Source organism: Musca vetustissima, unplaced genomic scaffold (genome assembly GCF_032173495.1).
Source record: "Musca vetustissima isolate MV318-11 ecotype Yass unplaced genomic scaffold, APGP_CSIRO_Mvet_v1 utg28670, whole genome shotgun sequence".
Taxonomy (NCBI): domain Eukaryota; kingdom Metazoa; phylum Arthropoda; class Insecta; order Diptera; family Muscidae; genus Musca; species Musca vetustissima.
The window spans coordinates 13,260-27,548 of NW_026873266.1; the positions used below are offsets into that span (position 1 = coordinate 13,260).

At 34.1% G+C, this 14,289-nt stretch overlaps 1 protein-coding gene across 1 annotated transcript; it reads right to left on the reverse strand.

Moving 5' to 3' along the window:
* Positions 1-1,156: 1,156 nt before the first annotated feature.
* LOC133323771 (MATH and LRR domain-containing protein PFE0570w-like) lies at positions 1,157-4,653 on the reverse strand. The gene is made up of 6 exons (XM_061532690.1): positions 4,566-4,653; positions 4,202-4,470; positions 3,793-4,123; positions 2,060-3,731; positions 1,619-1,623; positions 1,157-1,495 (listed from the first exon to the last, which is right to left on the reverse strand). The coding sequence occupies exons 1-6, from the start codon at positions 4,620-4,622 to the stop codon at positions 1,184-1,186; spliced, it is 2,646 nt and encodes an 881-aa protein (XP_061388674.1). The 5' UTR covers positions 4,623-4,653; the 3' UTR covers positions 1,157-1,183.
* Positions 4,654-14,289: the final 9,636 nt, after the last annotated feature.

A 14,289-nucleotide genomic window follows, 5' to 3' on the forward strand; every position in this document is an offset into this window, starting at 1 on the left:
CCAAAAGTGATGGCACTTGGAAGCAAAGAATTTTGGTGGTAATTTAAATCGAATGTCTATCTGAGACTAAATGCTTTTTCTTTAAAAAAAAGTTTGATCGGAAAGATTTAGCTGTTTACGAATATTTAGAAAACTTAGTCATTTTATATAAAATTTTGTCCAGAAATAACAAAATTAAATAAAATGAACTAAGTACGAATTATGATCAATTTTTATGGGGACCATCATTAGCTATACAATACAATAGGAAAGTGGTTTTATTCAGAGTGGATATTTTGAAGTTATTACCTATAGAAATCTATTACTATGTGTGGGATTAAAAAAATATATTTATTAAAGAATGGTATAAAATGGGGAAATAAAAACGAAATTCATTTTCAAAAAATGGATTAGATTTGATAAAAATGTATAACAAATTTCAAATAGTATTTTCCTGTAGGTTCTAGAAAATACAATTTATGGCATTGACAAATCCATGCTGTTGAAAAAATCTGGTGACTGGCATAGAAAAATCCATGGAATCTTTTTTATTTTTGAAAATGAAACTCTGCTCTACAGACCTTATAGAAGAAAAGTGTATTATGTTTAAGTGGATCTATATATCCCTATCTTTAAACAGTTGTGGAATAATGTAAACAGACATGTCGTTTTGTGTTGGTGTTGGATTTTGTTTTATTTTTTATGTTTTCTTGGAATTATCTTGGAAAGAAATATAGTTAATAACTCTCAATCTTAACTTATTACATATTAATTATTTAATTTATATATGGTTGTTGTTTTTGTTTTGTTTTATAAAATATTATTTATATATATAAACGCTAAAATAAACTCTCATCAAAGTTTAGTAGTTGAAAATAAAAAAGAAAAATAATTGGAAATTAAATTTTTTGTGGGGATTTTATTTTCTCCCTGGAAATGCTAACTTGATTTGTAAAATACTTTATTTTTGTCTTGTTTAAGTTAACTTTTGTTGTTGTCTTTTTTTTAAATATAATAAATCTACAAATAAAAATTAAAAAAAAAAATGAAGAAAAACTATAAACCTCTGTTGGGAAAAGTTTCGGCTAACGCTAACATTATGTGCCTTGTTTTTGTTTGTCTTATAGAGTCTTCTCAAGCCTATCATTTAACACGCCTCTGCTTTCTTCCTATATCTCCCTCGTTAGCTGCCTATTTTTTGTATTTAGGCACTGCTAATCGGTGCATATCGATGTACTTTGGGCTGTTTAGGGTCTTTGGGTGGCACAATATCCTCGGAAAGCTTCTGATAGACTATGGAATTATTACGAGCCTGCAACAATGACATACGATAACGTTCGCCACGTTTACGCATAATCATCGATACAACCTTGGCAATGGCCAAGAGAACGATCAGCACACAGGTAACAATAATAATGACAGGGACAAAGAAGCCGTAACCACCATAATAGATGCGTCCACGTTCAATGATACGTTCTTCATATTCATCATCATCGTCGTCATCATCTTCATCGTCCTCCTCTTCGCTGTAGTGTTTGCGTTTAACATTGATGAGTTTGTCTAAATGGAGGAAGAGAGAGAAACAAATAATTAATAAAAAGGAACTGAATGGGTCTTTGGAAGTAAGCGGAATTCGGACCAAAACTGAAGACCAATTGGTATTCATAAAAATCTGTATTGAGACCAAATGGTTTTTATAAAGACCTGTGGTCTGTATAGCGACCAATTGGTCTTTATAAATACCTGTGGTCTGTATAGAGACCAATTGGGCTTTATAAAGACCTGTGGTCTGTATAGAGACCAATTGGTCTTTATAAAGACCTGTGGTCTGTGTAGAGACCAATTGGTCTTTATAAAGACCTGTGTTCTGTATAGAGACCAATTGGTCTTTATAAAGACCTGTGTTCTGTATAGAGACCGATTGGTCTTTATAAAGATCTATGGTCTGTGTAGAGACCAGTTGCTCTTTCAACATACATGTGGTTACTTTACAGACTTGTTGGTCTTAAGAATAACCACATTCTGATAATGTATAATAAAACTAATATAAAAAGTACAGAATTCTGGCATCCCCAAAAACACTTACTCAACAAACGATCATCTCTGGTCTCCTTTTCTAAATCGACTTCTTCAACACGAATGCCATGATCCTTGATGTTCTTCGAAATGTCAGCCTTCTTATTGTAATCATCATAGATTTCATCATCCTCCTCATCGTCCTCAGTGTTATCATCCTCTTCATCATCATAGTTACTTTCATCATCGACATTATCATCCTTTTCCAGTTCTTCTTCCGAATTGTTGTTCTTATTATTATTGAAATCATCAATATTGTCATCATTACGGCTATTACCATCATGGAATGATTTACGAGAATCTCTCATAATCTTATCCAAACGTCTCTTTTCCATAATGCTCAACAAGTTCTTGACATCATCATCCAAGTCCTTGTCATTCTCTTCCAGACGTTCTTCAATCTTATTTTCACCCAAATTCTTTTTGTGCGAGAAATCTTCATGTTTGCACACTTCATGGGCCAAAGCGGACCAGCCAGCCTGTGCCTGATGTTGCAAAACACTACTATCACTATCCAAATTCTCCAAGCTTTGCATTTTGTGTGGCATCATTTGGGTATTCAACGACACGTAACTGATGAAATCTTGGAAATCTTCGTTACACTTCAAGGGGTTCATGGTGATGTCCAAGCTTCTCAAATTCTTGAATTGGCGGACATCACTGGAGTGGATCTTGTGGATTTGATTGGAGGAGACATTGAACGAGCGGAGGGTTTCATAGAATTTGTATTTGCGTCCAACGCCATATTGATTGTCAACCAACAGGGTCTTCAATTCACAATCACTGACATCCAATTCACGCAATTTGTTTAATGGCAAGAATAGGCGGACGGACAACTTGTGGATGGGATTGCCGGCCAAATTCAACTTGGACAAATCGTTGTTGTTCATAAAGATCAGCTCATCCAGTTTGGCAATGAGGTTATTGCTCAAATCCAAATCGACCAATTTTTTGAGGTTGGCAAAGGTATCACGATCCAAATTGTTGATATTGTTCCAGGCCAATTTCAAAGTGGCCAAGTGGGGCATTGTCGAGAAAGTTCTGTGGCCCAAAGAGCTAATGGCACAATTGGAGATATCGAAATAGTAGACAGTGAAATAGCCATTGTAGCTGCGGAAACCATCGGTGGGCAATTGGCTCAAACGGGGATTGTCATTCAAACGAATAACATCCAATTCGGAATTCTTGTAGAACATCATGCTGGAAACCTGTTCCAATTCGTTGATGGACAAATCAATGTGACGCAAATTCTTGAGGGTCAAGAAGGAGTCGGGTTGGATTTTGGTCAAACCATTGCCTTTCAGGTTCAAATTGGTCAGGCTGGACATTTTGTCGAACATGCCATGGTGGACGGTGTGGATTTGATTGAAGCTCAAATCCAATTGTTGCAAATCGGAGGTGCCAAAACGCAAATCATTGGAAATCGAGTTGTATTTCAAGTGCAAGATGGCCAAGGCGGTTTTATTGAAGATGGCAGGTGGTAATGTCTTCAACGAGTTATAGGACAAATCCAATTCTTCGATGGTATCAATGGTGTCGAAGACATGATCGGGAATCTTTTGCAAATTGTTTTGTGACAAATTAATGTAGATTACATTGGACAATTTGGAGAAGGCATTTGGGTTCAATTCCATGAGGTTGTTGCGTGACAAATCCAATTCCTCAATGCTGGAAGACTGCAATTAAAATTGATTTTTAATTTTATTTACAAATTTATTTAATTTTAGAAAAACTTACGCTCAACAAATAGTGTACACTGGACATAATGCTCAAATCATTGCCTGAAATGGTCAGCATACGCAATTTCTTATTCTTGGCAAAGGTATCGGGATTGATAAGGGCCAAACCAACATTGGTCAAATTCACCGAGAACAAATCATCCAAACCATTGAAAGCCTCAGGATGCAAATATTCAATGGTACAGTTGGAGATCTTAATGGAGGAAACATGTTTCAAGCCAAGTTGCAAGAAGAAATTGGGTCCCAAGAGAATGGGATATTTGGGTCCAACATCGGTGACAACCAAATCGGTGATGTCTTTACCGAATTTCTGGGTACCAGCATCGATGCTAAAAAAGAAAATCAAATTTTATTTTTAGTTTTTTTTTTTGTTTTCTTCGGCTTGGTATTTATTCTCAGTAACTTACCGACTACAGTAGGCCACCAAATAGCTGTTAATATTACGTTCACACACACAATAGCGTGGACATGGTACACTATCGGTATAGCTGGCATCATCATCATCGTCATTAATATCGTTTTCATTGTCGAATTCGTCATCATCTTCGTCATCGTAATTCTCATCGTCGTCCTCATCATCGTCCTGATCGTTGACATTCAAGGTATTGTCATTGTGGAATTCAATGGTATTCGATTCTTTGTTGCTGTCGTCGAGGCTAGGATTAACTGTGGAGGTCTGCAAACAGAATAATTCAGAATACATTTCGATTATTTTAAAATATTTTTTGAAGAAAATTATTGTTTTTTTTTTTGTTTGTTGCGTAGCCTTACCTTGGTTTCTCCCTTCATCACCTTTGTCTCAATTGGCTTCTTTTGCAATTTTGGCATTGCGGTGGTCAATTTCTCCTTATTCTTGGATTTCTTGGTGGCTGCAGTGGTGGTATCATCATAATTATACTCATCATCATAGTCATAATTATCATCATAATTGTCATCGTAAGTATCATCGGATGTAGGCTTAGCAGTTGTTGTGGTAGTCGATGTGGTACTATTCAATTTTTTGCCCACAAGTTTTTGGAATCTGAAATGAGGCAAAGAAAAAGGAAAATTAAATATTGTTCTTTGTTAAATGAATTTGAAGCTTTAATTTTTGGTAAAATGTTTCTAAACGAGTAGACGATTTCTTAACTCAAATTCTCCAAATGTCTTATATTACCCTCGCTTTTTATCACTTCTAATTCCCAAAAAAAATATCTCTCACCTTTCATCCTTATTCAATGCTTCATAATGCTTGGCGGCCTCAACCAAATCATTGATGGTATTATCGCTAAGAGTTTTCTGGGTGGTTGCCGCTGAAGAACTTTCACTCTTCGAACTGGTTGTGGATGCCACAACAGGTACTTCCTTAACTTTCGGTGTTGAAATGCGTATATGTTGTCTCTCTGGTTCATTTACCAAAATATCATCATTCAAATCCAATTGATCATCGGGTACATCATCGTGAACAATATTCAACGAACTGGAGACGGCTACATGACAGACCCCTATTGAGAGGAGTAAGAGTAGCACCAGTCTGGACTGGCGTGACATGGTGTGATGGGTGGTAGACTGAAATATAAATAAACAAAAACATAATTGGAAAATTGTTAGAAGAGAATAATTAAAAAATAAAATAAAGGAGAATTAGAGAATGCATACAAGGTAAATATGTCGTGGGGAGAAAATTCCCGGGAGAAAAATTCGTCAAAAATTAAAAAAATATACACAAAATAAATTAATTCGTTTTAAGAAAGAAATGTGATAATATTTTATAAGTTAATGGTATTATTAAATGTTATTAATAATATTAATTTAATACAAATCATTTTGCCATGTGTTTCAAGTAGACAATTTTAGAGTGAAAATTCTGCGGGAAACACTTCACAAAATTGTAAAAGAATTGCTTTCATAAACATTAGTTGCTTTAATTAATTTTTTTGCGAGAGGGAAATTCCCAAAAAATCATATATTTACTTAATACCTCTCCCTATGAATTAATCAATTCAATCCTTACCATTAATACCTTCCACTAAACCGTCCACCTCTAACAAGCTTTTCGTACTAATATCAGCTAAAGCTAAATGCACCACTTCGTCATAGCGTTTTATTTGTCCTTTTAATTGAATAGCAAGCAGATCATTGTTGTTGGTTATTTATTTTTCTATTTATAAGGTACCTTTTGTTATTGTGATTTTTTGCGCCCTCTCTCTATCTCTCTTGTTTTTCATAGCTTTATGAAATTGAAACAATATTTTATCTCGAGCAAATAAAATTAAATGTTATCTTCTGAGTTGGTTGGTATTTTTCTATACTATAAGTGATAAGATAAAATAAAACCTCAATGTATTTACGTTTGAATGTATATATTTGTGGTATTATTATTTCAATGAACCGACTATATGTATGACAGATATCAGAGGTGGAGGAGTGTTGAGAACAGTACTCGGTTACCATGCATATAGAAAAGTCGGACGGTTCCAACTATATGATACCCTTCACAACTTTAGGTACATACAAGAGATGATCATACGTACAATATCCTTTAGATAGAATAGATCATCTTTGCAGTACCATCGACATGGAATCGAATTAAATTAACTGTGTGAAGTTATAGATATCTGTGAAACTAAATGAAAAAAATCCAAAACAATCTGAAATTTATGAAAAATTTAATGTCACTCATCGAGCAAAATATATATAAGATCTATATATAAATGGACGTATTTGAGCAACCGTGGCATACTCCATTTGATATGCTACAACACTATGCGCTTTCCAAAATTTATCTCGACACAAAATCCAATACATGTTATTCTAGGTTCGATTTGGTACATTGTGCACTAATTCGTCCTAAGTGAACAAACTTTAGTTATTTGGTACATCATTTTGATGAAATCGGATGAAAATGTATATGGAAGCTATATTTAAAACTGAAACGTCTCCATTTCAATACGCTATGCAATACTGCATGTAAAGCGAATAGACACAGGCTCAGCCATTTGCATAAAATCGGACTAAAATATATATGTGAGCTATATTTAAATTTGAACCGTTTTCAAACTTAATCAAAGCATTCAAGACTAAATTCCATATCCGCTGCAAAATATTGTGAATATAGAAAAAACATAGACTCCTCGGTATGCCATTTACATAAAATCGGACGAAAATATATATGGGAGCTATACCTAAATCTGATCCGATTTCAATAAAACTTCGCATACATAAATTTGGAGCTAATTCAGTACGTTGTGCAAAAGTTTGTTCCGATCGGCCTAAATTTGACTTTTTAGGGTTCCATTTACATACAAATCGGACGAAACTATATATATGGAAGCTATATCTAAATCTGAACCGATTTCAAGAAAACTTCACGGACGTCAACCTGAAGTAATTTCAATACGGATGCCAACATGTAATAACTCCAATACGATATGCAAAATTTTGTCTCAATCGGACAAACACTGACAGTATGGTGCACCATTGATATAAAATCGGACGAAACTATATATGGAGCTATATCTAAATCTAAACCGAGTCCAACGAAACTTCGCATACATAAATTTGGACTCAATTCAGTACGTTGTGCCGAAGTTTGTTCCGATCGGCCTAAATTTGACTCTTTAGAATTCCATTTACATAAAATCAGACGAAGCTATATATGGGAGTTATATCTAAATCTGAACCGCTTTCAACAAAACTTCGCGTACACCAATCTGGACATAATTCAGTACTCTGTTCAAAATTTCGTCTCAATTAGACCAATATGGGGAGTTTGGTGAACTATTTACATAAAATTCGACGAAATTATATATGGGAACTATATTTAAATCTGAACCGATTTCAATTAAACTTGACGTATATCAATCTAGACCTAATTCAGTGCTCTGTGCAAAATGTTGTCTCTATCGAACCAATATTAGGAGTTTGGTGCACTATTTACATAAAATTAACGAAAATATATATAGGAGCTATATCTATATCTGAATCGATTTCAACCCAACTTGACATATATCAATCTAGACCTAATTCAGTGCTCTGTGCAAAATGTGTCTCATCCGGACCAATATTGGCAGTATGTTGCTCCATTTACATAAAATCGGACGAAACTATATGGGTAGCTATATCTAAATCTGAACCGATTTCAACCAAATTTGACATATATCAATCTAGACCTAATTCAGTACTCTGTGCAAATTTTTGTCTCAATCGGATTAATATTGGGAGTTTGGTGCACCATTTACTAATAATCGGACGAAACTATATATGGGGGCTATATCTAAATCTGAACCGATTTTCTAATATCCAATTTCAATAGGGTTCGTCCTTGGGTTAAATAAGTGACATGTGTCAAATTTCATCCAAATCGTATCATAAATGCGACGTGTAATTTGTTCACAAAAATACATGGAAGGACGGACAGACGGACGAACGGACATACATAAAGCGACTCAGAAAGTGATTCCATGCATTATCTCAAAAGGAACCATTGGTCTATTTCGATTACTTTTTCCAAAAGATATGTATTATGTCTTTACCACAGTGTGGTGAATGGTATAAACAGGCATATATGATGTTCTATTTTTTTTTAAATTTAGCATATTTGGACGTTTTAATTAAATTAAATTAAAAAAAATATTAATTATATTTGTTTTTTCAAATTTTAACATTGCCCATCTCTGATAGGTATTCACTTATATCTCTATGTATATAAAATGCCACTGCTGCTCTAGCAACAACAATTTATTATTTTGTTTAGTATATTATACATGAGTACATATACTTATATCACAAATGAGTTTTAAATAATTAAATGCGACAGAGCGAATATGCATGAATACAACAACCACATATATTTCACGTTTGGAGATATAATTAAATTATTTTTGTTTTACGAAATTTGGGAGACGTCAGAAACAAAATAGGTGACAAGGGATATAGTTATCAGAAAGTACAAAGGTTAGCTAAATCGATTAAATTATGACATAAATTTCGGAAAAGAAATAATTAATCGATTATTGATTGTATTTAAAAAAATAATAAACAAATCATTTTGCTATGATCAGGAATATTCCATTTTGGTAGTTGAGTCAGCAAAAATCCAAATGAAATTGAAAATAGTTTAGATTTTAGTGAAATATAAGATTGAAAATTTGTGAAGATTTGATTTTATATTTAAGTCTCCCTTTTTATTTGTAGGCCTTTTGAATTTTATTTAAGAATACAAAATTTTTTTTTATAAAAATTTTATTTTTTTAATTAAAAATTCCAAAATAATATACATCAGCGGCGCCTTTTGTCGATCTTCATTGAAAATGTCAAACCATGCGTATTGACAATGTATTAATGTTTCAATGTATGCCTATTGAATATAAATTAGTTCTAATTACTAATTAAATATAAATAGGAACACGTCGAAATCAAATTCCTAGCACCCAACAAAATATCTGACTACACGTTCTTTATAGAAAATATTAGAAAAATTAGTGTATATAATATTTTGTAGTTTATTACGTTGCTGTCTTACATATTAAATAATAACAAAAAGTAATAAATAAATAAAAAAATGACGTCTAAGACTATTTTTAAATTATTGAAATTTTCGAAACATCTCACGTTCATACAGCAAAACAAAGAACAACAACAATGCATAAACAAATAATATTTGGCTTAAATATAATGTTTAACAAACACATTTATACAAATTTTAAATAAACTACAACAACATAATAAAGGTGGGCATAAATTAATTAAACAGGGGCTCCCAAAATGGAAATTCAATATTTTTTCCCACTTCCTCATATTGAATTGAGATTTCGTTGACTAGTTGTAGTTCGAAATGAAAGCATGGGAATTAAGCTGGGTGCGCAATAATTCGCTTGCGAATGATTCAAAATACATTCTTTTCGTTTTGTGCTCATTTTACGAATGAATTTATGGCGATAAATTCTTTACAAAACGAGCATTCGCCAAAGATTTTTCGCACATACATAACAAACGAGTGAGAACAACGATCGTTCGTTTCGTTTGGTGGTTGAAATTCAATGGAATATCTCGTTCAAAATTCTTATAATACTGAAATTTTGGGGGTACGGTTATATGGGGGCTACCGGAAAATGTGGACCTATCTTTATAGTTTCTACTGGAGAGGTTTGGTACCTAATAAGAACTCCAACGTACTTTCGTTTCGTTTGGTGGTTGAAATTCTTCACGAATGAAAACAAACATTCTCGCGAATGCTCAAAAGAGCAACAACAATAACAAACAGACGTTCGTGAACTCAATAGTTGTTGGACATGTGTTTTGTAATTCCACACACTTTCTGTTACTCACACATTAATTTCTTGTGTGTGTGTTTACTTTTTATACCCTACACAACTATGTTGTCAGGGTATTATAGCTTTGTGCAGCCCCAAATGTTTGTAACGCCGCGAAATATTGGTCCTAGACCCACCTTTAAGTATACCGATCGTCATATCTCGACTAGCTGAGTCGATCTAGACATGTGTGTCCGTCCGTCCGTCCGTCTGTCCATTATAATTTGTAAACACGATACAGGCCACAGTTATGGACCAATCTTCACGAAATTTTGCATGTAGGATGGGTTCTGGCCAATGAAGACCCCTATTGTTTTTGGAAAAGATCGGTTAATATTTAGGGGATGAAATGGACCAAATACTAAATTTTTGTCGGTTTTTCTGGTCGCTCCAGAGGCCGCAATTATGGCCCAAACACTGCGAATTTTTGCATAGAGAAGGGGATCGGGCCAGAGAATAAGCATGCATGTTTTGATAAAGATCGGTCAATATTTAGCGGGTCAAATGGACCCTGACTTTTGTGTGAAAAATGACAAAATTTGTATTCTATGGCATATATATTTACTCCTGGAGGATGTAGACCCCAGGAGTTGATAGCACATCCAAGAGGAGTGGTTGGCCTTTAAATTGATACCAAATATAGTGATGTATCTACTCAGATGTGGGAGTTACAGTCAAATATTTACAGATATTATTCAGTAACCCATTACCACATTAGAGGGAGAAATATCGCGCTGATGGCTTTGAAATTTTTCATGAAGTTCCAGTTATGGTCAAGAACAACGCCTATAATTTTCGGTGATGATCAGATTAAAATTTTGGGATGAAATGGACCGAAAACATAATTTTTTGTGTGTTTTCGAGTAGAGTATAATCCGAAAATCACAACACAACCCACCGTGAAGGTAATCTGGACAAGTAATTAGAAGGACTGTACTGAATATTCGAAAAAAGTAAGGAAGAGGTGTTGTTAACCTCTAATCGGGGGCAAATATCACGAAATATTACTCAGACTCGGAATAAACATCCTCAGAAAGTTAGAGTTCGTGGTAGTTGTGTAGGGTATCGCATGGTCGGCCCCGTCCGACTATACTGCTCCGCTCACTGGTTTATATTGTGGTTGTTTTTAACAGTTCTCGCGAGCATTCGCGAACAATCATTTTTTGAGTTTTTCAAAAAAAAAAAAAAAAAAAAAAAAAATGTTCTGCAGCAACAAATGCTCGCGAAAGAATGAATCGACGACGCTTGCAGCGAATTTTTATCGTTCGTGAATTTTTCGTACAATGCGAACATTCGCGAGAGATTGCAAATGCTTGATCATACATTGTAACTTTATCATTCGCGATAAATTCAAAACATACGAATTCTCGCCCGTGAGCGTTCGTGAGAATGAACGTATTTTAATCATTCTTCGCACCATGGAATTAAGTGCATTCAAATATTCGTTATAGAATTAATGCCCATTCTTTTAAAAATATTTTTTGCAAACCAGCTATAGGCGTGGATATCTTAAAAGATATTTTTAAAAGACCTGCTATAGGTGTGGATTTTTTAAATTTTATTGAAGACCAGCTACAGGCGTGCATTTTTATACCTCTCACCACACTGTGGTACAGGGTATTATGTCTTTGTGCATATGTTTGTAACAGGCAAAAGGAAACGAGATAGAAACATGGTTCCTTTTGAGAATATGCATAGAATCACTTTCTGAGTCGAAAATCCGTCCGCCCATGTATTTTTGCGAACAAAGTACAGGTCGCATTTATGATCCGATTTGGATGAAATTTGGCACAAGCCACTTATTTGGCCCAAGGACGAACCCTATTGAAATTGGGACAAATTGGTTCAGATTTAGATATAGCTCCCATATATATTTTCGTCCGATTTAAGGTAAATGGGGCACAAAAGTCCCTCTATATCTTTCGATTTGCACGAAATTTGGCACAGAGTACTGAATTAGGTCCAGAATGATGTGTGCCCGATTTAAGGTAAATGGTGTACCAAAGTCCCTACATATCATTCGATTTGCATGAAATTTGGCATAGGGTACTGAATTGGGTCCAGAATGTTGTGTGCTAAGTTTCGTGAAAATCGGTCCTGATTTAGATATAGCTCCCACATATATTTTCGTCCGATTTAAGGTAAATCGGTCTCCAAAGTCCCTATATATCTTTCGATTTGCGCGAAATTTGGCATAGGGTACTGCATTGAGTCCAGAATGATGTGTGCTAAGTTTCATGAAAATCGGTCCAGATTTAGATATAGCTCCCATATATATTTTCGTTCGATTTAAGGTAAATGGGACACCAAAGTCCCTATATAGCCTTGGATTTGCACGAAATTTGGCATAGGGTATTGAATTAGGTCCAGAATGATGTGTGCTAAGTTTCGTGAAAATCGGTCCAGATTTAGCTATAGCTCCCATTTATATTTTCGTCCGATTTAAGGTAAATCGGGCTCCAAAGCCCCTATATATATATTTCGATTTGCGCGAAATTTGGCATATGGTACTGAATTGGGTCCAGAATGATGTGTGCTAAGTTTCTTGAAAATCGGTCCAGATTTAGATATAGCATATATATATATATATATATATAAAGCAAATAATCAATGGGTGCTTGATTGATATTACATTGTAAACAGTGAATCATACCAACTAGCGTGCGTAAAGTTTGCTTAAAGTCTACTTACAAAGTATGGAATAGATTGCAGAATGGCATGTGTAAGGATTGATGTTAGTTTGTTTACTTATAGATAAAGATCACATCCTTCGAAAAGACGACATCTGTAAAGATACATATGTAGAATATCCCCAAAGTGGTGAAGGGTGTCATGTAGTCGGCCCAATCCGACTTTACTACTTTTCTTACTGGTTAAAACATATTTTTTTGAAAATCACCATATTTTTTCTGTCTACTGCTTTAGTTTTTATTATCCTCCTTTTAATCCCCATTGTCCCCCTTTCCCATTTCCTTTCAACTAAAACAGTTGTTGTGAGAAAAATATTGGCACTCATTTCTTTAACGATTTTCCCCCATCCATTTGCAAAAAGCAATTCAGTTATAAATTTAACATGACTTATAACACTTTTCAAATTAACGATGTCCATACAAACATATGTCCATATTCATGTGCAAAAGGTGAAGCCCATTTCCACATTTCGATGTTTTGGCCGGAGGTGCATGAAATAAACATAAAATTTCGCTTTAAGCCCACACACTCTGCAACTCTGACAGATATTCGTATTTGTTCACTTAGTTTAACGCTGTTGTAGTTTTTTGTTTTCTTTTTTTGCTATAACAAAGTACCCAATCCGACAAAAATTGTTTATTTAAAAATGTAACTTTGGAGTTTGCCGCCAAAAACCCAAATCATTAATGTGGTCAATATGTATTGTTATTAAACATTCGATATGGGTATAACAAAAAAGCATATGGGTGGGTGTTGTTATATACGCTTAAAATTAAGTCCAAATGGCGCCAAAGTTCAGGAAATGTTGATTACCCTCACAATGTAATTGTAAAGCTTGATTGGCATTTGTTAAATAGTTTGTTAATGAAGAAATCATGTTCTTGACCAACATTTTTTCGAAGTGATTTTATTTTTGGTATTATAAAAAATACGACAATTCAGATATTATAATTATAATATATTTTTATATCTTTAAATGCATTACAATTTTGAATAGCTTTTATTTAAATAACGATGTAAATGAACTTCATTTATTTACTTTTGTGTCTTACAGTGTCTGTTTTATTTTGTACCGTTGCAAAATTTCGCCATAAAATATTAAATATGTTTATTATGGCATTATAAATTTTCGTTTATTATAACTTGCTTCATTGTGAAGGATTTTGTTTTCTGTCTTAACAAGAGGTCATATACCTGATTCGGAAATGGAGCTGTTTTCATTTTAATAGAGTATAAGAAATCGTAAATTAAACAAGGTGTATATTTTAAATTTTTAAAAAGATATTTAAAAGGAAGCTTCAATAGACCTGGATAAATAAGTGGATGAGAAACCTAACCTCAGTGTTTGGTTGTAATTTCAACTACACAACTATGTTGTCAGGGTATTATAGCTTTGTGCAGCTTCAAAAGTTTGTAACGCCGCGAAATATTGGTCCTAGCCCACCTTTAAGTATACCGATCGTCATATCTCGACTAGCTGAGTCGATCTAGACATGTGTGTCCGTCCGTCC